We start from the raw sequence: 23,572 nt of genomic DNA, 5'->3' as shown, positions 1-23,572 counted from the left end.
CAACATATGGACACACAGTCACATTCAGTTATTTGTCTGTTTTTAATGTGTGTGTGTGTGTGTGTGTGTGTGTGTGTGTGTGTGTGTGTGTGTGTGTATGTGTGTGTAGGAGAAGGTCTCTGCAGTGAAAACAGAGACCACAGCACCTTTGAAGAAAGTAGAAAACCTGCGAGGCTGTGACCTGCTGCAGGAAGTTTCAGTTACAATCAGGAGGTTTAAGAAGACGTCAATGCCCAAAGAAAGGTCAGATCACTGTTGAGGGATGGGACATCAGCTTGTGTGTACACTATGAAAATGCTGTCATATTAACCAGTAAACACTGCAGTAGTAAAACACATCCAACAGAAAAGGTCAGTTTAGTGTTAATAGTATTTATAGTTGTGCGTAAGCTCTACGCAGTCTAAGGGCTTATTTATGCTCAAAGCTAGATAGAGACTGTCTGCACTCTGTGTTTATTTCGTCTGTATTTGTCGAATTGGTAATATATGTAGTGATTTATTGTAAAATAGTGGAAGAATTCTCCATCTGTCAGGATGTATATAATAGCCACACAGACCGCCATCTGCAGCGCTGCCTCTGTTTAAAGGCACTTTTCCTCTTCTCATATGAAGCTGGGAACAGCAGCAACATTTATCACAAGTAACATCACACATTTCAGCTCCATTATAATTCACAAGGTTCATTTGACAAAGCAATTGTCTTATTCAAGACACACTTATTTTTACAATGTGCTAATGTTATAAGCATAAGCCTATGACATTTTACATTGCATAAATAAGCCTTGTTACTAGCAGACTCTTTTTCTACACATATGAAGCCAGGATAAATAACACAAGACTTCAAATGCTATTGTGTGGGGGCTTCATTGTCATCAACGGTTATTGTTTATTATCTGTGAAATGCGTCACTACGAAGTTAAGTTACATTGTGTGTAGTTACATTTCTGGGGAGGTATAAACCCCACTTAACACAAATTTAATCACATGACAGTATCTCCTTGGATCTTTATGTCTCTACTGTACAAATTGCAGCAGTTGGGATGGGACTGCCTTTTCAGAATCAGGTTTATTGTCAAGTAGGTTTTTGCATTCAAAGAGTTTGCCTCACTGTTTGGTGCATAACAATAAACACAGCAAGAGAAAATGAGAATAAAAGCAAATTCTTCAAAAGTCAAGGAACATAGATATAGAAAAAAATTTAAATACTCCGGTAATTCACAAGGCATAAAACTTAAAATGACAGAAAGTCAAAAGACAAAAGTCCTAGTTTTTCCCACCACTTGCCCAAGTTCATCCAGTTTGTTGTACAGTGATCACATGATCCTTGGTAATGGTGTGCGAAGTCTGCAGTGGCTCGCTTCCCTCTGCTCCAGTGTTTCACTGCATGGACAAATGTGAGGGCTTCTTTGACCAGGATGTCCCATAATTCAACAGACCATGAGAAGCAGGCTATAATTCCACTGGCGCTGTTTCCCTGATGTTCATCAACTCCCCTCTGTTTCTCTGAAAGAGCTCTGGGTACTACTGCCGAAAACTGAATTAAGAATAAAAGGATGAAACAGTGTGCACCAGTACGCCCAGGCAGTCATCTGCAGCACCACCCTGAATGTTCCTCTGTGTTTTTCAGGGTCCAACGCTGTGCAATGCTGCAGTTCCCAGACTTCCATGAGAAGCTGCTGGACGCACTGTGTAGGCGGACAGAGGGCAGCCCGGCCAGTGAGCACGCCCAAAGCCTCACCTTAGACATCTTGTGCTGGCTGGCTGGGGTTTTCTCCAATGGACCCTGCAGGTAGGACTAAAGCTCCAGCACAGCAAATAAGGACATCATCATCTAGGACATGTAGCTCACACATTACTTCCACTTTGACATTTTACAAAGACAAAGTAATACATTCTGTGGCTTCTTTTTAGTTTAAGAGAAGGAAAGGAGGGCCTGCTGGTGAAAACCCGGACGCGGCTAACGGATATTGTTCGGATGTGTTTCTTCGAGGCTGGCCGGAGCATAGCACACAAATGTGCTCGCTTTCTTGCACTTTGTATTAGGTAAGAAGCTTGGTTGATTTCAGTGATGATGCTTTTGAAACCTTTCCACTACAGGAACTTTATGACTCTGTAGCATAAATACCTTCACACTGGGCCACCAAAATAAGTGGTGTAAACACTGTAACTGGTACACAGATAAAGAAGAGTGTTTACACTCACTTCAGGTTATCAGAAATGGTCAGTGTTTATAGTGAGGAACAGAATTAAACTTGCTTTAAATGTACTGCTAGGTAACAACTTAAGAAAAGGGAAATGGTAGCCAGTTAATTAATTCAGTGTCCATTGCCAGAGCTAATCGCGGTCACTCTAGACAATTGATGTCATTTCAGCAGATGTGCTGCAGCACGTCTTAGAAGATATGATAAAATCATGGGGTTAAATGTATTTTTAACAGCATAAGTAAAACCCAGCCATGGATCTTTGATCCATGTCATTCATAACTGGACTTTTAACGGTATTAATTTTGCCCATAGGCTACATCACAGCAAAGTAGGAAATAACAATAAACACAATTAAAACAAACAAAAAGGAAACAATGTTACTACAAGCTTACTAACTTATGGTTTAAGAACAAACGTCAAGATAAAATGACCAAATCAACAAAGTCTGGAAGTCTACAAAATCAGGCAAAACATTCTGCTTCTGAAATGCTCTGTTTGTTATGACATTATGGAAAAAGAGACCAAAAAAGTGGGTTGAAGCTGGACCGTGAAGGCTCCTGTACAGTCAAGATGGTTGCGAGGATAACAAAAAGGGTGACTTACTTATCTCAAATTGTGCCTAACTTAAGTGGATCATAACTTGGACACTCAGGGGACCACAAAGTGCATGAAAACGTAATTGTTAACCAGTTAAATTGAATTAAATAAGCAGCTGAAAGGGATTGTTGAATAGTATGATATATTTATGGGAGATCAGGCGTATCAAATCTATCATCACTGGCAATTGTAAAGTTTCAGATAACCAGGGGAATGATGATGCTGATGGGGAGGAGGCAGCTAAATACAATAGTGCAATGTAGTGTTTTTTTAACGCTCCACCTTCCTGGAGGAAATTGTGGTTCACTACTGGAAGTGTTACAGTGGAAAGAAAGGCACAACCCAAGATGATGGCTCCACCTAATGTGATGTGTCATTACATTCCTGTGGTAGAAAAGGTCTATACCAAGAAGTTGTTCTTTCCTGATCACTTGTGCATTTTGTGTTTAAACAGTAATAATGATAATAAACATACTGTTGTATTTCTCTCTGTAGTAATGGGAAAGGGGACCCAAGTCAACAGGGTTTTGGTGTCAGTCTTCTGAAGGCAATGCTAGACAATATGCCTTACTTGCCTGCAGCAGCAACAGGTGGTAAGTAACTAAACAACAGTGCAGAGCAACATACCCCAGTACTCGTCTTCTCAGCTGTCCCTCTCCTGTCTGCTTTCAGGCTCTGTATTCTGGTACTTTGTGTTGCTGAACTATGTGAAGGAAGAGGACCTGGCGGGCTGCAGCACCGCCTGCGCCTCCCTGCTCACCACCATCTCTCGACAGCTGCAGGACCGCCTCACCCCACTGGAGGCACTCCTGCAGACCAGGTACAGCCCCACTGTTAATTGCAAGAGTCAAATGCATGAATACCATTTGATTCTATTTCTTACAATTAGTAGTTAAAGTAATGCTCATTTATACAGCTTTGTACTGTCTCATTAGCAGTGTCTTTGCTTTCTCAATGTGTCTACTGTAACACAAGCGTCTCGTGTCCACTTCCTTCTAGGTACGGCCTGTACAGCTCTCCGTTTGACCCGGTGCTTTTTGACCTGGAGGTCAGTGGTTCCTCCTGTAAGAATGCCTTCAACAGCAGCATCGGAGTCCAGTCCGATGAGATTGACCTCTCTGACATTCTGTCAGGTATTGGCTACACACTGATTCACATCATGTTAACACCATGTTATTCAGCTTACTTTGTTACAGGGTGCCTGCAGGTTCTTAAAGAATCTCAAAATATCTTCAGTTTTATTATAGAAATATCAGGCATTAAAAGTCCTTAAACAGTCTTACATTTGAATATACTTGCAACAAACATCTTATTTGATTTGATCCATTTTTAGATTAGTTTTGGTCAATGAGTCAAGCTCCTTTGCGGTAAAAATCCACATTTCTGATGTACCAAATCTTTAAATGCACCACTGTCTTTTTACTTTCTACTTGCACTTACCTGTTGGCAAAATGTAGATGAATTTAACTCACGCTAACAACCATATTGCTATATAAAACCTACCTTTGTAGGGGAACAGGATACATTACTACTTACCTGGAGATCTTGAAAAAAAAAAAAAAAAAAAAAAAGAAACAACAAGAAACATTTTTTTTTGAAAAGGTCTTAAAAAGCATTAAAAGGAAGTGCTGATAATTGTAGACACCCTGCTTTAACTGTCCTCACTATGGACTCAAGATTAAAATACATCAGACTGTCACTGAGTGCAAATAATGTGACACTTAATATGAAATGATATTACTTAAAAATGGTTTGAACCTGTCCAATTTATTTTGGCCATTTACTATCGGAGCATGATGTGTAATGATGGCTCTACGTTTCTGCACTGTTAACCTGATATTGATGTAGTTAATGTGCAAGTGTACAATATAATAGAAGATGCAGCAATTTAATGATCTATGTATGTGATGTCACAGTTTTCTGGACATTGTTTAGCACTGCATAAAGCAGTATGTTTTTATTTTTCCACTGTGTCATTGTGGAATGGTGAAAAGCTACAGAGGGTTACACATTTATTTTTGAAGGAGACTTGAGGGGTAGAATGTTTTCTTGATGTGTTTTGGTGTTGTGTGTGCTGTAGGGAATGGAAAAGTGAGCAGCTGTGCAGCAGCAGAAGGCAGCTTCACAGCATTAACAGGACTCCTGGAGGTAGAGCCTTTGCACTTTAATTGTATCTCCACTAGTGATGGAACACGGGTGGAGCGAGATGACGCCAGCATGTTCACTGGTAAACATTACTTTTTTTTTTTCCTGTTTCACTTGTCTTTGCCTCATGAACTGGTCATATCCTGAACATTCCTTTTTCTTTTCCTAATTCTTCAACCCAGTGAGTACATTTGGTGTGACGCCTGCAGTGGGAGGCCTGTCGACAGGAACGGTCGGTGAAGCTTCAACTGCTCTGAGCTCTGCAGCCCAAGTGGCGCTCCAATCACTGTCCCATGCCATGGTGTCTGCTGAGCAGCAGCTGCAGGTCCTACAGGAGAAACAACAGCAGCTGCTAAAGCTGCAGCAGCAGGTGAAAAACTATCACACTCTCATACACAAGATTTCACTTCAGGGTTTGGAGAAGATAATGGGGCAGTTTAAGTGGGCAAACAGAAATTTAAATTCAAGGACAAAATCTTTAGATAAAGTATAGTGTTATGTTGCATGGTAATAGGGGTGGGAATCGCCAGAGGACTCGCAATACGATATTATCATCATACTTGTGTCACAATACGATATTATTGTGATAAAGCGATATTGTGATATGCTGAGTATTGGGATACAATATATTGCAATTTACTACCTTTTGTTTCCAAACGCAAATTATTTCCCCAAAGGAAAACTGCCCCCAAGTGGTGTTTTTTTCATTATTGTCTTGTTCTCTGTCTCTGTGCCATGTTTACCATCACTAATTGAGCTTTACAAAATTTGAATGTGGAAGAGTGAAAATGTTCTTTGAATTCTTAAAAATATACTTTATAGTAGGGATGGGTGCTGAAACCAGGTACTAAATTAGCTGCTGAGCTAAATCATGAAAGACCATAGTATTGATAAGCTCTGACGGTATTGGTTCTTTTATCGGTATTTTGGTTTATTTAATTATCATCATGCAGCCTCTTATCTGCGCTCTGTGCCGGGGCTGAACTCCTCCACATACACACAGATTCACACATACACACATCCACACTTACACGGTACGGTAATTGGTGAACAACTGAGCAGCCGCTGTGGAAACAAAGTGAAAATAACTAGAAAATTACTTGAGTTGACAGCAGCTGCACTCGTTACTCTAAGTGACATTAAGCCTTAGCAAGTAAGAAGTTGATATTTTATCAATACATGTGTTCAGCAAGCATGGACATGTAACATGTAGAGAGCGATATTCAATATGCTCCGTCCACAGTCTCTCATCCACCGTCACAAACGTTATGTCTTACACAAGGACAGCACGTTAGTTCAGCTGATAGCGAATCGTTACTAATAAGCTGAAATGACAGCTGTCTGTATGTAGACTAACTCTAGTTTGACACTTATCTTAAAATTGGGCAGATACTTTTAAACTCTGCTGCTGGCTGAGACAAATGGCACCTCCTCTCTCTACCAGCACAAATGTTACCTGCACACGGTGAATCACATTACTATAGAGTGAGCAGGACAGAGGACAGCAGGACTGTCTTAGAGTGACTGATAAATACTGAACTTCAATCAGTATTGTCAGGTCAGGAATATTATTGATAAAGTGACGTTGCTGTTGTAAAAATTACTGTTGCTGCTCCGGAAACATTTAGTTATATTCAAAATATTCAGTTATCCTGTTCTGAATATATTCTTCTTAGATAGATATATTTTCTCAAAAGCAATTATTTAGAAATGAAAAAGAACCGATAAGAGTACCAATAAAGTACTGAATCGATTGAAGTTGTAGTATCGATAAAATCTTAATGATATCCATCCCTACTTTGAAGTAAATCGAATTTCATTGAAAAATCTGTCTTTGTCACTAAAAGGCTCTTGCTGCCATGCCGCGGTCACTCTTGCTCTTATCGTTTGTATTTATGAGGCATTCTGGAAAATACAGAAAATTCCAAAACTGAAACTGACCGTGCAGGTCAAGTCGAACTGAAATACTTAATTGCAAACTTTTGGCTCATATATAGGACCACAGGGGTATCCAGGGGTAGAGTTTTTGTCACGATGCTGTTATCAGCTCAGTCAAGTGTTTTTATTTGTGGTTCATAATACCTGTTTTTCTGTGTTGACAGAAGGCCAAGCTTGAGGCCAAGCTTCATCAGACCACCTCTGCAGCAGCAGCCACTGCCTCCGGTGTGGGGCCCATCCACAACTCTGTGCCTTCCAACCCCTCGTCTGCTCCGGGCTTCTTCATTCACCCCTCTGATGTCATCCCCCCGACACCTAAAACTACACCCCTCTTCATGACCCCTCCTCTCACGCCGCCCAACGAGGCGGTGTCGGCAGCCTTCAGCGCTGAGCTGGCTCATCTGTTCCCTGGCTCCATGATGGACCCTGGGCCTGTTAACCTGGCAGCACACAAGAACACACAGAAAGCCAAGCCGGTTAGTTATATATAGCTATAGGGCTGGGTATCGGTACCTGATACATTAAAGGTATTAGCTGAAATAGGCCTATGTGCTTGATAGTTGCATAGCTCTGCAATGCATTAAAAGATCCCTGCATCCAAGCGGTTCCTCATTATTATTATTTTTTTGATTAAGTATGAAATAGCAGACCCTCCCTTTAATCTTTTTGGCCTTGTCAGTGTGTTGGGGAATGTCTTTGTCCCTTTAAGAGATTATTCTCCAGTGTTAGTTGCTTCGGTGCAGCCTGAGTCTGAGCCACCTTAAACAGCTGTGTTCCGCTGTATGCTTACTTTCATCGTCTGGACTTCTTTTGCACTGATTAATTAAGAAATGACTCTTATTGGCTTTTTGCTCGTGGAGTTTGCAGTGGCGCAGTGAGTGTGGCTGTCGTTGGCTGTACAGTGTCTGTCTTCCCAAGAAAGACAGTGAAACACCATGCACAAGCAGTTTTTCACACTGAGACGAAATTAAACGAGTGCACATAACTTTGGTAAATAACATAAATAAACAGTCTCATTCTGCATTTTGCTTTCATTTATGGCGTGTAGTGTTTGGCTGCGTGCGGTGTGCAGCCCCTGCTCGTGCATGGGAGCTTAACAGAGTGGAGGGGAGAGAGGAGCAGTGGAGAGTTGGGGGGTTGATGACGGCAGTTTGCATTGCTGTGCATGAAAGCTTGGCGGGTAAAGAAAGACAGCAGTTGATGTAAAATAAAGGAACGGATCCTGTATATAGCTCAATATAGCCTATCCTGATCAGTCAAAAAACACTTTGATCAGCCCTGATTGGGACACAACTAAAGTAATGTAATTAAACCAAGACCTGAGATGATCCTTGGTTGCAGACATTTCACTCTGAGGGATTTATTAGAATTCATACTGACAAGATTGAAGATTTTTCTTTTCTCTGTTTGCGGCTCAAACAATTCTGAAGTCGTTTTTCAGGTTCTGAATCTAATACTACCATTTAAGCCTCAGAGAATATTTAAGCTCATCAAATATCACCTTAATTTATATTGTGATATATGTTATTTCTGAATTAAGGCATCCAAAAAAACCTCGTCAGCATCAGCACTAGATGTGAACATTTTTAAACGATACCCAGCCTGAGTGACATACAGTAAAATGAGAAAATATTTAAAGTTTCTGTTTAACTGTGGAATGTTGGGGTTTTTTTTGCCGCAGAGCCCCATGGGCAGTGGTCTGGCATTGGCCATTTCCCAGGCGTCTCACTTCCTACAGCCTCCGCCACACCAGTCCATCATCATAGAAAGGATGCACTCTGGTATGTCATGAAGCAGTATTCCATATCACCACCTAACTGGTGCTCAGAAATGTCTATTTATGTAGACTTGTACAAACTGAAAGACATGTTTGAAACAGATTTGTATACATTTGACACAAGTTATACATTAGGATGTATATACTGTAAAACAGCTTAAATTAAAAATCTTAAAAAAAAAAATGAAGTGAATTTGTTTTCCAAAGTGAACTTCCTGTTTCCGCTATCCTTTCTTCTAGGAGCTCGTCGCTTTGTCACTCTGGACTTTGGCCGTCCTGTCTTGCTGACCGATGCTCTGATCCCGACCTGTGGCGACCTGGCCTCTCTGTCCATAGACATCTGGACGCTGGGTGAGGAGGTGGACGGTCGCAGGCTGGTGGTGGCCACCGACATTAGCACCCACTCCCTCATTCTGCACGACCTGCTGCCACCACCGGTCTGCAGGTTCATGAAGGTCTGTGTTTCATCTATATTTTGCCCAGATGGCCCACCTGACATTTTGAGTTTTTCATGCTTTTCATGCCTTTAGTTAGTCCATAAGGATGTCTTATTTTTGTTTGCTTCCTATGACTCTTAGATCACTGTGATTGGGCGCTATGGCAGCACTAATGCTCGGGCAAAGATCCCACTGGGCTTCTACTATGGCCACACTTACATCCTGCCATGGGAGAGTGAACTTAAGTTGATGCATGATCCTCTGCGGGGAGAGGGTGAGGCGGCCAGTCAGCCCGATGTGGATCAGCACTTGACCATGATGGTGGCACTGCAGGAGGACATCCAGTGCAGGTGAGAGTGGAAGCAAATCAGCTCCAGCACTTGTATATTTCAACTTCATTCCTAGTATGTTAGGTTTGTCCGATTTTGCCTTTAATTGAACCCAAAATCTGTTGAGATTAATTAATTAAGATGAATAATTTTCTCAAGCGTTAGTGAAAAAATACAACCCCAATTCCAAAAAAGTTGGGATGCTGTGTAAAACATAAATAAAATCGGAATGCAATGATTTGCAAAGCCTTTTTGGTCTACATTCAGTTGACGACAGTAAAAAGACAAAATATTCAATGTTCAAACCAATAAACCAATAAACTTTGTTTTGTTTTTTTTAAATATACACTCATTCTGAATTTGGTGCCTGCAACTCGTTCCAAAAAAGTTGGGACAGTAGCATGTTTACGACTGTGATACATCACCTTTTCTTTTAACACTCAGTAAGTGTTTGGGACTGAGGACACTAATTGTTGAAGCTTTGAAAGTGAATTTCTTTCCCATCCTTGCTTGATTTACGACTTAAGTTGCTCAACAGTTCAGGTTTCCATTGTCATATTTTGCACTTCATAATGCATCACACATTCAATGGGAGTCAGTCCTGGACTGCAGGCAGGCAAGTCCAGGACCTGCACTCTGTTACTACGAAGCCACGCTTTTGTAACACATGCAAAATGTAGCTTGGCATTGTGCCACTGGATTAAGCAGGGACATCCCTCAAAAAGACATTGTCTGGATGGCAGCATATGTTGTTCCAAAACCTGTGTCTACCTTTGAGCAGTAACGGAGCCTTCACAGATGTGACAGTTACCCATGGTGCCATGGGCACTAACACATCTCCATACCTTCACAGACGCTGGCTTTGAACTTTGAGCTGGTAACCGTCTGGGTGGTCCTTTTCTCTTTAGCCCGGAGGACACAATGTCCATTATTTCCAAAAATAATCTGAAATGTGAAGTTGTCAGACCACAGCACACTTTTCCACTTTGTGTCAGTCCATCTCAGATGAGCTCAGGCCCAGAGAAGTCAGCGGCATTTCTGGATGTTGTTGATAAGTGACTTTCACTTTGTATGGCAGACTTGCATTTGTAGGCATTTTTTCTGAGGTACTTTGAGCCCATGTAGTAATATCCTTTATACAATTATGTTCATTTTTAATGCAGTGCAGCCGGATAGGTCAAAGGTCATGGGCATTAAGTGCTGTCCCTTCCGTGTGAAGATTTCGCTGATGTTTTTTGAGCATGTCACAACTTCCCCAGTGTTTTGTGGCTCCTGTCCCAACTTTTTTGGAATATGTCACAAAAACACACATTAGGTGATTTTTTTTTTTCCAAAGGCCAAGTCATTTACTAAAAAACAGATGGCCACTGTGCAACAAACAAAAAAACAAAAGTGCATTTGTTGGGGACTATATTCAGCGGCATATTAATTCAGATTCCATGCTCTCATGTTCTTGTTTACCAGATACAATCTAGCTTGCCATCGGCTGGAGACCCTTCTGCAGAACATCGACCTGCCGCCTCTCAACAGCGCTAACAATGCCCAGTACTTCTTGCGAAAGCCAGACAAGGTGGTGGAGGAGGATCAGCGTGTTTTCTCAGCCTATCAGGACTGCATCCAGCTGCAGCTGCAGCTTAACCTGGCTCACCATGCCGTCCAGCGGCTACGTGTATCACTAGGGGCTAGCCGCAAGTCACTCCCCACAGCTAGGGCTCCAGCGGCCCAGGAGCTGGTCCACAACTCCTCCACAGAGCAGCTGAGAACCATCATCCGCTACCTGCTGGACACACTGCTCAGCCTGCTGCATTCCAACAATGGTGAGCATGGAACCGGACATAGCTGTGTCTTCTGGGACACTAAGTGTTATATTTTGGAGATGACAGGGTTACAAATGCTTGGATGTTTTCCCCTGAATTAAACTATTGGTAGATGGATGGCATCCTGCTTGAAGACACTGATTTGCACTTCATTTATTTATGTGTCTTTATTTTTTCAGGCCACTCTGTGCCCTCAGTGCTCCAGAGTACCTTCCATGCTCAGGCCTGTGAGGAGCTCTTCAAACACCTTTGCATCAGTGGGACGCCTAAAATCCGTCTTCACGCTGGTCTGCTGTTGGTGCAGCTCTGTGGAGGCGAGCGTTGGTGGGGCCAGTTCCTTTCCAACGTGCTACAGGAGCTCTACAACTCTGAACAACTGCTCATCTTCCCTCAGGACAGGTAAGATTTTGATACAGTTACCACAAGTCCTTTACACTTTTTCCCAGTGCTTTTTAACACTTTAATGATAATCAAAGTATTTGAAACATTTTCAAAGTTGTAATCCTTCACATTTTCATTCTGTCAAGCCTAATTAAAGCTGAATTTGTTTTTTGGATGATTTGTAAAAATGTGTCCATTTGCAAATCAGGTTATTACTTCCTGTACTAAAAAGTGCATGCTGTTTGTGTTTGTTGACAAGGTGCTGTGGTTATGAGAGGTGAAGTCAGGAGTGTCTGTCCCTACTTGCTGTTAGGGGTGCTATGGAGTCAGCTTAACATACAAGCACACAATCGCTGTATATTTTCATCATATTCACAGTGCTTGATGTGTGTGCCAAGTTTTGTTAGTTTTTGAGTATCCCAAGGGTGTCAAGAAGGCTTTCAAAGGATAAATGTAATCGGGAGCACTATAGAGCCGACGTGCCATGCCCAAGCCCAATTGCAACATTATATTAAAATCATTGCTAGTTTGAACATTGGTGCAGAGTTTTGTTTGTTTGTTTCAGTTTTTGTGCATCCCAAATTCCTCGAATGTGTTCATAAAATAAAAATTATGGCATGAAATCCAAGGTAGGTGACTGACTCACTGACTGACTGACTGACTGAATCTCAAAAGATTTTATATGCTCTTGAAGATGAGAGCAATGATCACCTCAAACGTGTGAACAACTAAGGAACTTAATTCCAACTTAGAGGGTGCTATGGAACCCGGCAGCCACGCCTGAGCCCAATCACTGTAGAACTTTGCAATTTTCGCCAGTTTTGATGTGCTTGCCAATTTTCGAGAGTTTTCAAGCATTTTAAGACCCTCAAAAATGTGACTCTGCAGCAGATCTTTAAAAAGAGACAGCTCTACAAAAACAAGAGGTTCCATTGGACCTTGGCACTTTTGTGCTGGGGCCCTTATGAAACTAAGACAGTTGTTTGAGTTATACAATATGCCTAAGTGAATATAGGTAATGTTGGATTTGTCTGATTGTGTATTTGGGAGCTAGATTTGAATAGATTATATAATCTGGCGCATCTTCTTTCATAGAACTTGGTCTCCTACAAACATCTCTGGCACAGCCGTTATTCAAGTTCAGTGTTTATTCAAGTTTATGTCCAGGTGGTGGTGGACACAAGTAACCGTAGTATTTTCCATCTTGTTTCATCTCAGGGTGTTCATGCTCCTGTCCTGCATCGGCCAAAGATCTTTGAGTAACAGTGGTGTGTTAGAGGGCCTCCTGAACCTACTGGACAGCCTGCTGTCTCCTCTGCAGCAGCCACAAGCTGCTGCCCAGCGCAGGACTGAAGGTACAGCTGCCATCACTGTGGCATGCTTACAAATGCATAACAAAGCTTTTCACATGTATGCCACATAGGACAACTCAAGTTTGTAAAATCAATGTTTCTGGAGCAGAAATGACACATCGAGTAGTATGTGTTTGTGAATGTGAACGCTTACATTTATTCAGCAGATAATTCATTGTGTGTGTATGTGTTTTCCAGGTGTTTTGGATATCCCAATGATCAGCTGGGTGGTGATGTTGGTTTCCAGACTGTTGGACTATGTAGCGAGTATAGAAGATGAGGCCTCAGGTGGGAAAAAGCACCTCGGAGGGAAAGAGCGGGAGAGAACTTTTACAGGTACATCCCTTTCCATCTGACACCTACAATTTACATTTACAGTTTACAGTTTTTATTCTCTAATCCATTTTTCATACAGGAGAGTAAGCTTGTTAAAAACCTTAGTAAGACTTCCAAAGAATACACTTCATCTCATTTCAGTGCTTACACTACAACTCATTGTAGTGTTTTTTTTTTCTTGTCTTTTATCCATCTGCCCTTTTCTTTTCTACATAGCTCTAAAAATGTTCCACTTTTTATGGAGTTTACACTTCTGCAGCTGCTTCTAGCAGCTGCGTGTGTTTTAACTCCCCACATCATTGAACTGATGAATGTTGTTATCGGTCTGTCCTGCAGGTATTCAGTGGAGCTTCATCAATAACAGCCTTCAGTCTCAGAACTCCAGCAGGTCAGCCAAAGGCAGCAGCAGCCTGGATCGACTCTACTCACGCAAGATCCGCAAGCAGCTCGTCCACCACAAGCAGGTAAATGTGTCTCAATCCAACACTACCTCAAACCCAGTCTCTCAGATGTGTTCTTTAAATACTCAGGTACTGCATAATATATGAAAATGTGCATACAGGTCTGGTACTAGTCCTCTGTTAGACAAGCAGGGAAAATGTTTTCCTCATCTGTTTGATTCATTGCCCTTTTTCTGATGAAGCTGCAGCCTGAAATGTGTTGTCTGGAGAGAATGCTTTTGCTGTGCTTATATTTATCATGCCCTTTTTATTGTAGCAGTTAAATCTATTGAAAGCAAAACAGAAAGCTTTGGTGGAGCAGATTGAGAAGGAGAAGATCCAAAGCAACAAAGGCTCCTCCTACAAGCTGCTGGTGGAACAGGCCAAGCTCAAACAAGCCACATCAAAGGTGAGCACTTCATCATACACTGCTGGATGTAGGGGTCGACAGATAATCGGCCTGCCGATTATCGGACCGATATTATGAATTTTTAGGGTTATCGGTATCTGTGATTTTTTTCCACCGATATGCCGATATACAGTTTTGTTTTCCTTAGCTGCGCTATTTTGCCCCTGGCGTGCTTCTCACTGCCTGCATGTACCACTCTAGGCTTTTAAAAGCAAACTCAAGACCTACCTTTTTAGCCTGGCTTTTAATTGTGCTCTCCTTTTATTTTATTTTATTATTTTTATTTATTTATTTTTATTTTGTATTCATGATTATTGTGTAAATATAAATATATATAAATTTATGCTTACTTGCATTTGAATGTAGTGCTTTGTCAGTGTTTATTTTTATAATTTTGTGTCAACTATGATTTTTACAGCATACATATATGGGTTGTAAATATCGGCTATCGGTATCTCTGTCTAATAATCGATATCGGCCTGGCTCTGAAAAAAACATATCGGTCGATCCCTAGCTGGATGTACAGTATGCTGCAGTATCACATTCTCAGCTCAGAAATAATAATAATGATAATAAACTTTTTTTATATAGCACCTTTCAAAACACAGTTACAAAGTACTGTACAATAAAACTAAACACATTTAAAACACAAAGAGAATAAAACAAATATCGTCATAAAATGTCATCTAAGTAAAAGGTAAAACTTTTAGAAAAGACTCCTGCACACTGTCCACCTTGCAAAAATAATGATTTTAATGCAGCTGCAACATTTCGGTGACTAGACCTTCAACAGGCAATGATGTTTGGGAAAGTTGTTTTATCCTCACTGGATGTAGGCAGTCCTAACCACAAGGTGGGGCTAGCAGGATTTGTAGGGGATTGAGAGGTGAGCTGGTGTGGACTGGAAGTTACCAGGAGTGGACTAGAGGTAGTAGGTAGTCAATGACTTCTTAAAGAAAGGCCAGGCTCCCCCTGATATCAGATAGAGATGTCAACTTGTTACACTTTGTTTCCATCCTCAATCCGACATTACGAACACTCTACATTTCAATTCATTAGAATGCTCAAACATTGGAATTGAAATATGAACAAAAATTTATCGTTTGTTGTTGTTCCAATTGAGTTCATCATTTTTTCATGACTGTGTGTTTACCATGACTCTCTCTTCCAGCACTTTAAGGACCTGATCCGTCTGCGGCGGACGGCCGAATGGCCCCGCTCCACATTGGACACTGAGTCCACAACAGCCAAAGAAGCCCCGGAAGTAGAACCTCTGCCCTTTACACTGTCCCATGAACGCTGCATCTCTGTGGTGCAGAAGCTGGCCCTCTTCCTCCTCTCCATGGACTTCACCTGCCATGCTGACCTGCTGCTTTTTGTCTGCAAGGTATTCATCTGACTCTTGTATGTGGACTTCTTCAGTTTGCTCATCTGTATATACCAATAAATAAGTACTTTTGTCATCCGCTCAGGTCCTGGCTAGGATAGCCAATGCCACAAGACCCACAATCCACCTGTGTGAGGTGGTGTCTGAGCAACAGCTGGAGCGTCTGCTGCTCCTGCTCGTGGGGACTGACTTTAACCGCGGGGACATCTCCTGGGGAGGCGCATGGGCGCAGTATTCCCTCACGTGCATGCTACAGGACATCCTTGCAGGTGTGTGTAGTTTGCTTGCAGTTTGGTGTCACATCTGTTTTAACTTGATAAACAGTTTGTGTGTTTATGTCTGGGGTTTTTGAATGTCTGTGTTTGATCAGGTTGAAAAATATTTAGGCTGAATGAGATTGTTGTTTGAGTTTTAGTCTGCATGTAGACAGCTGTGGCTGTAACATTATCTACTGACCCTTCTCTTTTTCGTTGTTTTGAATGTTAGACAAAAGCCAGATAAAGAAAATTACACTGGTCTGCTCTTGCAAGATTTGCAGATGATTTGTCAAATTATTTTTTTTCCTGCCAGCATTGCTTGTGGCTAGCAGAAAAAAATAGACCAGACACTAAAACTATCACTGCCGACAGCGCTTCACAGAAAATTGGTGTTTCTCTCATCTTTCACCATCATCAGGTCAAAATGATATTTTTTCCAATACAGTTATTTTTGACCAAATAACTAATGACAAAACTAATGACATTCCCATCAGCCTCAGCTGTAGCCTTTTGGTGATTAGTGCCAATTCGCAAATGTTAGCATGCTAAACTAGATGGTGAAATTAGATATTATCATACCTCCTAAACATCAGCATGTTAGCATTTTTTCATTTTGAGCATGTTAGCAGTCTGATGTTAACACTTTGCTTAAAACACTCCTATGCCCTCACATAGGCCCTAGCATGGCTCCATGTTTTGTTTTCTTTTAACATCTTGGAGCCATGTTGGATCTGACTCTTTGCAGTTTTCACATCTCGTGCATTTCTTTGGAACTGTGAGTAATTAAGTGTAAACTTTGCTTTTGTCCCAGGTGAACTGCTGTCTCCAGGCTCTCTGGATGTCATGGATGAGGTTGCTGTGGGCGAGGAGGCTGGGGCATCGTCCTCCTCAGCGGGGGCCGATTCGGACGACTCCTTGCCCCAGCCGGCACCCATTCCCCTGGTAGAGAGCATTGATGAGGCCCTGGTGCCTGATATCATCGCAGGTACTACGGGGACCTCCTCAGTATTTCAAAGTGCGTGGGTAGCCCCGTCCATTCTGCACACTTCCCACAACACCACACAGATGTTGATATGAACCCACACTTTTTATCATCACAATATAAAGTAATAGTGTGCTAAAATGTTCTCTTTTTTCATAGCTGCATGTTTCCTGTTTTTCTCCACAGTATGGTTTTATGTGTATTATTATTGTATTGGTTCTATCTTTTGGAGCGGGAGTTCAAACATGTAGATTCAGAGCCATTTTGGGCAATTTGTCATTCGAACAGTAGTGTTATTTTTGTTTATAGTTGACATTCAACTGAACAATTCTGTTTTTTCCCCAATTTGGACACCATGAGTTGTTTTAGCTACCTAATTGTTCTCATACAGAAACACTGTATTTGGTCCTGACTGCGTCTTGTGTCTGGACTCTCCCTCCAGTAGATGAGTAGAGGAGCTAATATCTTGATCGGCATTAAAATTGCCCAGTAACGTGCTAAAGAAAGAGTTTCTCTTGCTTGTATGTTTTCCTAGTGTGCTTGCTTGGCAATATTAAAGCTGTTTTCGTTATCTAAAGGTGCTCCACCTCTGTCATCTTTGGAAAAAGATAAAGACATAGACTTTGACTTGCTACAAGACCTGATGGATGTTGATATTGATCCTTTAGATATTGATTTGGAAAAAGATCCACTCGCTGCCAAAGTGTTTAAGGTAGGTTCATTACGACACTCTATTCTTCTCTTTTCTTCTCTCTATTTACTCTGTTGTTGTTTGGCACTGGCTTGTGGATTGATGTAGTGACAGATAACTGTTGAGTTAGCTGAAATAAACAGCCATGAAACTACATGCGACGTGATTGGGAACTTGAATGCAAAGACTTAAGACTTACTTGTGACTTGTACAACAACGACTTGATCCCACTTCCCACACAAAAGTTTACAAGAAAAAGCATAACAAGTCAGCGTGAGTGTCCAATGAAAGATGTGGATGTCATTGAGTTATGTATACCAAAGTCATTATTCTTAAAATATTACAAGATTTTTGTGTTAAGGCATTATTATTATTATTATTATTATTTTTTTTTCTTACTTTATTCTCAGTCATCAGTTTTTTTTCCCCTTTAACAAAATTGATTCTTGATTCTTAGTATAGTTGATGATATTGGCCTTTTATTATATAATTGATAAATGCTTAAATCATTACTAAGCTATTGGTATTTTCAACAAAATAGTTTCCCTTGCCCCACAGCACAGCTCCTTTAAACTACCTCACCTTGATTGTTAGTTACTCATCGAATTCAACTTTAAAATGCAATCATTTCTTTGAACCGTCAAAAGGCCTTGATTTTAAAAAAAAAACTGCTTTTCTCTTCAACATTGACTTTTGAAGTGTTGTTAGCAGCAGAGAGAGAAAGCACAAGCTCTAAGTGCACAAGAAGCTTAACCCTTGTGTTATTGTGCAAAGTTAAACAATTGCCTTGTTAGTTAGATAAGTAAACTGAAGGATCCCAGAAAAATAAACTTGAGAGTTATGTGGACAATATAAAGGGAAAAGTAATTTCTGCTTTCTTCAGGCTGTTTTTGAATACAAGTGTAGTGTGACAAATACTTTGAGCAATTAAATCAGCATTTGGGGTTTTAAGACAGATGCAAGTCAATGTATTTGCCCTTATGTTTCATATCCCTTCCTTTTCATGTCCATCCGCAGCCTATAAGCAGCACCTGGTATGACTATTGGGGTGCTGACTATGGCACGTACGGGTACAACCCGTACATTGGAGGGGTTGGTATACCAGTATCCAAACCTCCAGTTGCTGCTGAGAAGCCTGGGTCACAGAGTCTGTCAGTCTCCGTGTCACAGGGTGAGTAGAGGCTGGATTCGGGGGGTAGTCCTGACCTCTCTCAGTAATTGTTATATCTTTCCATCTGATGTTTGACCTTTTGCCTCCGTGTTTCACAGCGTTGGATGCCCGCCTAGAAGTGGGCCTGGAGCAGCAGGCTGAACTGATGCTCAAAATGATGGCAACTCTACAGGCTGACTCGATCCTTCAGGCTCTCACTTCAAGCTCATCCACAGGTAACCACACAACACCACAATAAAGCAGGACATGGTCTATTAAAGAACAACTGCTGGTTAAAAGTTCATGTTAAATGCTCAACAACCTGGGGACAAATTTTCTGTTTGAGTTTTTATTGGATGTCTGTCCTGTCTATCATGGCTGTAAGATTTGCTTGTTGTCTGGCTTTCAGTGAGCCAGGCCTCTAATGGGACTGATGACTCCCTGCTGAGAGCTCTGCATGGAGGAGGCTCTCCCCCAGCCAGCAGCCTGATGGTCCAGCCCTCATCCATCCCCATGCTGAGTGCCTGCTTTAACAAGCTCTTCTCCATGCTGCAGGTCCACCATGTACAGGTCAGCACACAAATGTTAAACACAAAATACGTGAATGATTGCAGTCTCCAGTGGAGGCAACTCCAGCCTTAAGCCTTTTCCCTTTTCTTTTTTAATCTGTTCCAAAATCTCTTGTGAAAGTTCTTGATCATATTGAGATCTAGACTCTGACTCAGCCACATCACGACATTAACATTGTTGTTTTGTAGCTGTTTCAGTGTAGTTTATAAGGCTGGACCTCATAATCTATTCAACTATTTTGATATTTGTTCCTTGGGCACATATTTAGTTCTCAGTTTTAGGATTCAGATATTTATTTATTTTTTGTTGAGAAATTAGATAAGATATACCTTTATGTCCCTGCCGGGAAATTTGTTCAGTCATCTATACTACAGTGTAAAAACATCAGCTTTGTCTCGGATTTAAAGCCCACTATTGTGAGCATAAATGTTAAGCAGCCCTTCCTCCAAAACTTGATGTTTGGTATCAAATTGCTCCTAAAGTCTGGGTCAGAACCAATTTCATTTTGGAGTTTTGAGACTAAATAACTTCTGCATTTACTAAGCACACCCTGTAAGCTCAATTCAGTGCCATCTGAAGAATAACAGGAAACCAAGTGAACTGATAAAGGGTCTCTCCTCACAGCTGGAGTCCCTGCTGCAGTTGTGGTTAACACTCAGTCTCAACACATGTTCTGGTGGCAGTGAAGAGAGTGGATCAGACATCTTCCTGTTCAATGCCAGCCGAGTGCCCACCATCCCGCTCAACCAAGGTCAGGACTCCACCACACGGTCTCTCCTTCTCAGCACTTCTGATAGAGCTGGAGAAGTCTGTTACACACTGACTAGTCTTTTTTTAAATTATTTTTACTGATTTTACATGTATTATATTCTGTGTGTTTATGTGTGTGTTTAGCATCCATCAGCAGTTTTCTAACAGTGCTGGCGTGGTACCCCAACACCTCCCTAAGAACATGGTGCCTGGTGCTGCACTCTCTCACCCTGATGACAAACATGGCAGCCTGCGGTCAGTACTCCACTCTCACTGATTTCCTTCTGTGGATCATCAACACCTGTCAAAATATTAGAATTCAATTTAATTTTATTTTATTTATAAAGCCCAATATCACAAATCACGATTTGCCTCAGAGGGCTTTACAGCAAACAACATCTCTCTGTCCTTGGACCCTCACAGCAGATAAGGAAAAACATCCCAAAAAATCCCCTAACACTCAAAGAGTCAAATAATCACCCTGTGGCCCTGTTTACACCTTGCATTAACATGCGTCTTGGGGATTCAGACAGCACTAAATACAAGTATACACGATCACCAAGACATGCTGTGATCCGATCAGTCAAACCACTTGCCGAGGTGGTGTGGGACACAGTTGACAACATATCTTTTGTAATGAAAAGCTTATGTGTCCTCATGCGTCCCCAACAAGGACTACATCATCAGTGCAGGAAGTGGTGGTTGTTTGTTGACAGCGCTTTGTAACTTGCCATTGTTATGAAGAGTTGGATTAAGTGTTGTGTGACCGTCCATCTTTTTGCGCTATTATTTGCCCGACCAATGCAACTGCTGACGTGACTGCCGGGCAGCTAGCAAGAGCATGGACGTAATACTTGTACCCAGGGTCCTTTGACATTTTAGTTTAACTGACATAGGCAGTAACAAAATCTGAACACAAGTAGTCAGCTGGAGGCACATGATAAACACAGGTGTAAACAGTGATGTGTCTCGGCTGTCCACTTGTGTTAGCATTACAGAAGTCATGTCAATACCAGGTACAATCAGACTCTATCAGTCTTCCTCTAAAAGAAATAGTTTCTCTTTTGTGTGTGAGTGCGTTCCATGAAAGAGCTCAGTCATTATATCTACAGGGATTGGTTTGTACCAATGAATGTGAAATAAAATGTTGGTCAATACAGTCTCTAGAGGCAGAAAGTACAGGTTAGATCTTGTAAAGTCATTTATGAAAATACTGTATGTATTTTTGGAATGGTTGCTGATTTTATTCATGAAACGTGGTCAAATGTTAACTTGCTAAGTAAATAGTAACTGGAATAAACACCTTCTAATTATTTCAGAGCTAAAGTGCTTTGTGAATAATGCTACACCACCAACTTAAATGGACATGCCAGCTGTAACTAAAGGACACCTAAGATAGAAATTTCTCACTGTTTGTCCAAACTTGTCCAGTTAGTGGCCACTTTTAGCAAAGATGTTTCATCAAAGTGCCCCAGGTTCATATGACTCTTTTTGAAAAATCCATATTTATTGGTTGTTTAAGTATTTGATCTTCCTACAACAGAATTCATGAAAGCAATGTTTTTTGACATTCAGCTCTTAAATTTTGTATGTCGCAGCATCCTTTGAATGTGCCTTCAGGGTGAATAGCTGAGCAAAATGCCCCCAGCTAAAAAATTTATTACCACCGGAAAATTACACAGTATGACTTTGAGCAAAAAAGGACGACTTTTAAGTCTCTGCAAGGTGATTTTCATTGTGTACTGAAATAATTGAATGCCAACGGCTGTGTGGGGAAATAGAAATGCAGTCTCTTGTCAGCAGTTAACAGCTTTATTTACTTTGATTTATAAGTGTGTTTTCCCCTTATAATTCTATAGTTAATATTGGTCCATTGTCTGGTGTTCAGTGATTTATACAAAATCGATGTTTGAATTTCCAGCCTCCAGCAACGGGATGAGCTCTCAGGAAAGCACAGCACAGCAGATGGTGTCTGATCCCACCCTGGTTCATGTCCTGGTGCGTTTCCTGTCTGGCAGCAGCACCAACGGGACAAGTCAGCACAGCTCTCAGGTGGGACCCACCGCCACCCAGGCCATGCACGAATTTTTGAGCCGCCTGCAGGTCCACCTGTCTTCCACCTGTCCACAGATGTTCAGCGAGTTCCTGCTCAAACTCATGCACATCTTGTCTACTGAGAGGTATGCAATAGCTTCTCAGGAAGTGTTTTTTCCAGTCAATAATATTTGCATGTCACAGCACAGTCATCGGTGCAATAACACAAAATGAGACATTTTATTGGATGCTCTATATTTGCTCTTTGGGAACTAATGGTTCATCCTGACTCCTCAGGGGTCCGTTCCAGTCAGGCCAGGGACCACTGGATGCTCAGGTGAAGCTATTGGAGTTTACTCTTGAGCAAAACTTTGAGGTTGTGTCGGTGGCCACCATCTCGTCTGTCATCGAGTCCATCACATTCTTGGTTCACCATTACATCACCTGTTCTGACAAAGTGGTTTCCCGCAGCGGCTCAGACAGCTCTGTTGGTGCCCGGGCTTGTTTTGGTGGTTTGTTCGCCAACATCATCCGGCCAGGAGATGCCAAGGCTGTCTGTGGAGAGACAACACGTGACCAGCTGATGTTTGACCTCCTCAAGCTGGTTAACGTGCTGGTGCAGCTGCCTCTGTCCGGGGACAGAGAGTTCAGTGGACGGCTGCCGCCGGCCGGCAGCGGAGCAGCTGATAGCAGCGTGTCGGACGAGGAGAAGGTCTGTGGTAGCAAAGAAAGTGTGGCTGGAGGATCTGCATTCAGTCAAGGTCCCCCTGCAGGAGTGGCCGACCTGGTGCTAGCCAATCAACAGATTATGAGCCAGATCTTGTCAGCACTGGGCCAATGCAACAGCAGTGCCATGGCCATGATCATAGGTAAGGAAAATCACAGAAAATAATCAACTAACACTGTAGTTTCTGTTAGTCTCATTGTTTACTCTTGTTCTCATATACTTGGTTTCCAGCAGCAGACAACTGTTTTTAGTGCTCTGATGAGCCTACTGTACACTACCTGCCAGGCAGCAAACAGTTAGAGACTAGCTGGGAACATAGTAGAGAAATTAGCAGCTGAAGAGAGAGATATTTTCCCCAGGAGTTGGTAGAGACCAAAAAAGAGCTAAAGGGAGAGTGACTATTGGATTAGCATTGATCAGGTGGACAAAAACATGACTCCAAATTAATGCTAAACTGCAGGTGTTTGCCACAGCGACTTTATAAGGGGATAATATGTAATTATTAGCGCATACCAAAGAAACTGCGCTCCTTAGGGTTTTAAAAAATGATCTTCTGTCAGCAGCTGACTGTGGTCAACACACAGAATTGTTCCTATGGATTTGTCAGCTGCTTTTGACACTGTTGATTGTAGTATTTTGTTGAATGCCTTAAAAATTGGTTGGGCATCTCAGATTTTGCTTTAGAAAATTAGGAAAATTTCTAAATCGATTAGGAATTATCAATCAGCTACAGTACCACTAAAATATGGAGTTCCACAGGAATCTGTTCTTGGGCCATGGCTATTTTCCAGTTACATGCTATCACTTTGTCCTGTTATTAAAAAACACAATATCAGTTACCATTTCTGTGCTGAGGTATTCAT

At 41.6% G+C, this 23,572-nt stretch overlaps 1 protein-coding gene across 8 annotated transcripts in view; it reads left to right on the top strand.

The window, feature by feature from the left end:
* The window catches only part of birc6 (baculoviral IAP repeat containing 6), a 151,910-nt gene that overhangs the window by 27,854 nt on the left and 100,484 nt on the right, over nucleotides 1–23,572 (top strand). For 2 of the 8 annotated variants that reach the window (XM_050072007.1, XM_050072006.1), the window contains exons 17-45: nucleotides 110–243; nucleotides 1,627–1,788; nucleotides 1,911–2,042; nucleotides 3,296–3,393; nucleotides 3,473–3,620; nucleotides 3,800–3,933; nucleotides 4,881–5,027; nucleotides 5,128–5,315; nucleotides 7,048–7,359; nucleotides 8,565–8,664; nucleotides 8,901–9,115; nucleotides 9,239–9,447; nucleotides 10,891–11,243; nucleotides 11,423–11,642; nucleotides 12,843–12,979; nucleotides 13,175–13,312; nucleotides 13,649–13,776; nucleotides 14,030–14,161; nucleotides 15,333–15,548; nucleotides 15,634–15,817; nucleotides 16,617–16,790; nucleotides 17,366–17,499; nucleotides 18,496–18,649; nucleotides 18,748–18,864; nucleotides 19,038–19,198; nucleotides 19,823–19,949; nucleotides 20,093–20,203; nucleotides 21,870–22,128; nucleotides 22,280–22,851. In XM_050072007.1, the coding sequence (XP_049927964.1) occupies nucleotides 110–243; nucleotides 1,627–1,788; nucleotides 1,911–2,042; nucleotides 3,296–3,393; nucleotides 3,473–3,620; nucleotides 3,800–3,933; nucleotides 4,881–5,027; nucleotides 5,128–5,315; nucleotides 7,048–7,359; nucleotides 8,565–8,664; nucleotides 8,901–9,115; nucleotides 9,239–9,447; nucleotides 10,891–11,243; nucleotides 11,423–11,642; nucleotides 12,843–12,979; nucleotides 13,175–13,312; nucleotides 13,649–13,776; nucleotides 14,030–14,161; nucleotides 15,333–15,548; nucleotides 15,634–15,817; nucleotides 16,617–16,790; nucleotides 17,366–17,499; nucleotides 18,496–18,649; nucleotides 18,748–18,864; nucleotides 19,038–19,198; nucleotides 19,823–19,949; nucleotides 20,093–20,203; nucleotides 21,870–22,128; nucleotides 22,280–22,851 (5,296 nt within the window). Of the gene's footprint in view, nucleotides 1–109; nucleotides 244–1,626; nucleotides 1,789–1,910; nucleotides 2,043–3,295; nucleotides 3,394–3,472; nucleotides 3,621–3,799; nucleotides 3,934–4,880; nucleotides 5,028–5,127; nucleotides 5,316–7,047; nucleotides 7,360–8,564; nucleotides 8,665–8,900; nucleotides 9,116–9,238; nucleotides 9,448–10,890; nucleotides 11,244–11,422; nucleotides 11,643–12,842; nucleotides 12,980–13,174; nucleotides 13,313–13,648; nucleotides 13,777–14,029; nucleotides 14,162–15,332; nucleotides 15,549–15,633; nucleotides 15,818–16,616; nucleotides 16,821–17,365; nucleotides 17,500–18,495; nucleotides 18,650–18,747; nucleotides 18,865–19,037; nucleotides 19,199–19,822; nucleotides 19,950–20,092; nucleotides 20,204–21,869; nucleotides 22,129–22,279; nucleotides 22,852–23,572 lie in introns of all 8 variants that reach the window. The other 6 variants (XM_050072005.1, XM_050072002.1, XM_050072004.1 and 3 more) reach the window with 5 other exon arrangements.

This window comes from Epinephelus moara, chromosome 19 (genome assembly GCF_006386435.1).
Source record: "Epinephelus moara isolate mb chromosome 19, YSFRI_EMoa_1.0, whole genome shotgun sequence".
NCBI lineage: Eukaryota > Metazoa > Chordata > Actinopteri > Perciformes > Serranidae > Epinephelus > Epinephelus moara.
Note: the sequence above shows the minus strand (reverse complement) of the source record. Positions and strands in the feature narration are given on the sequence as shown.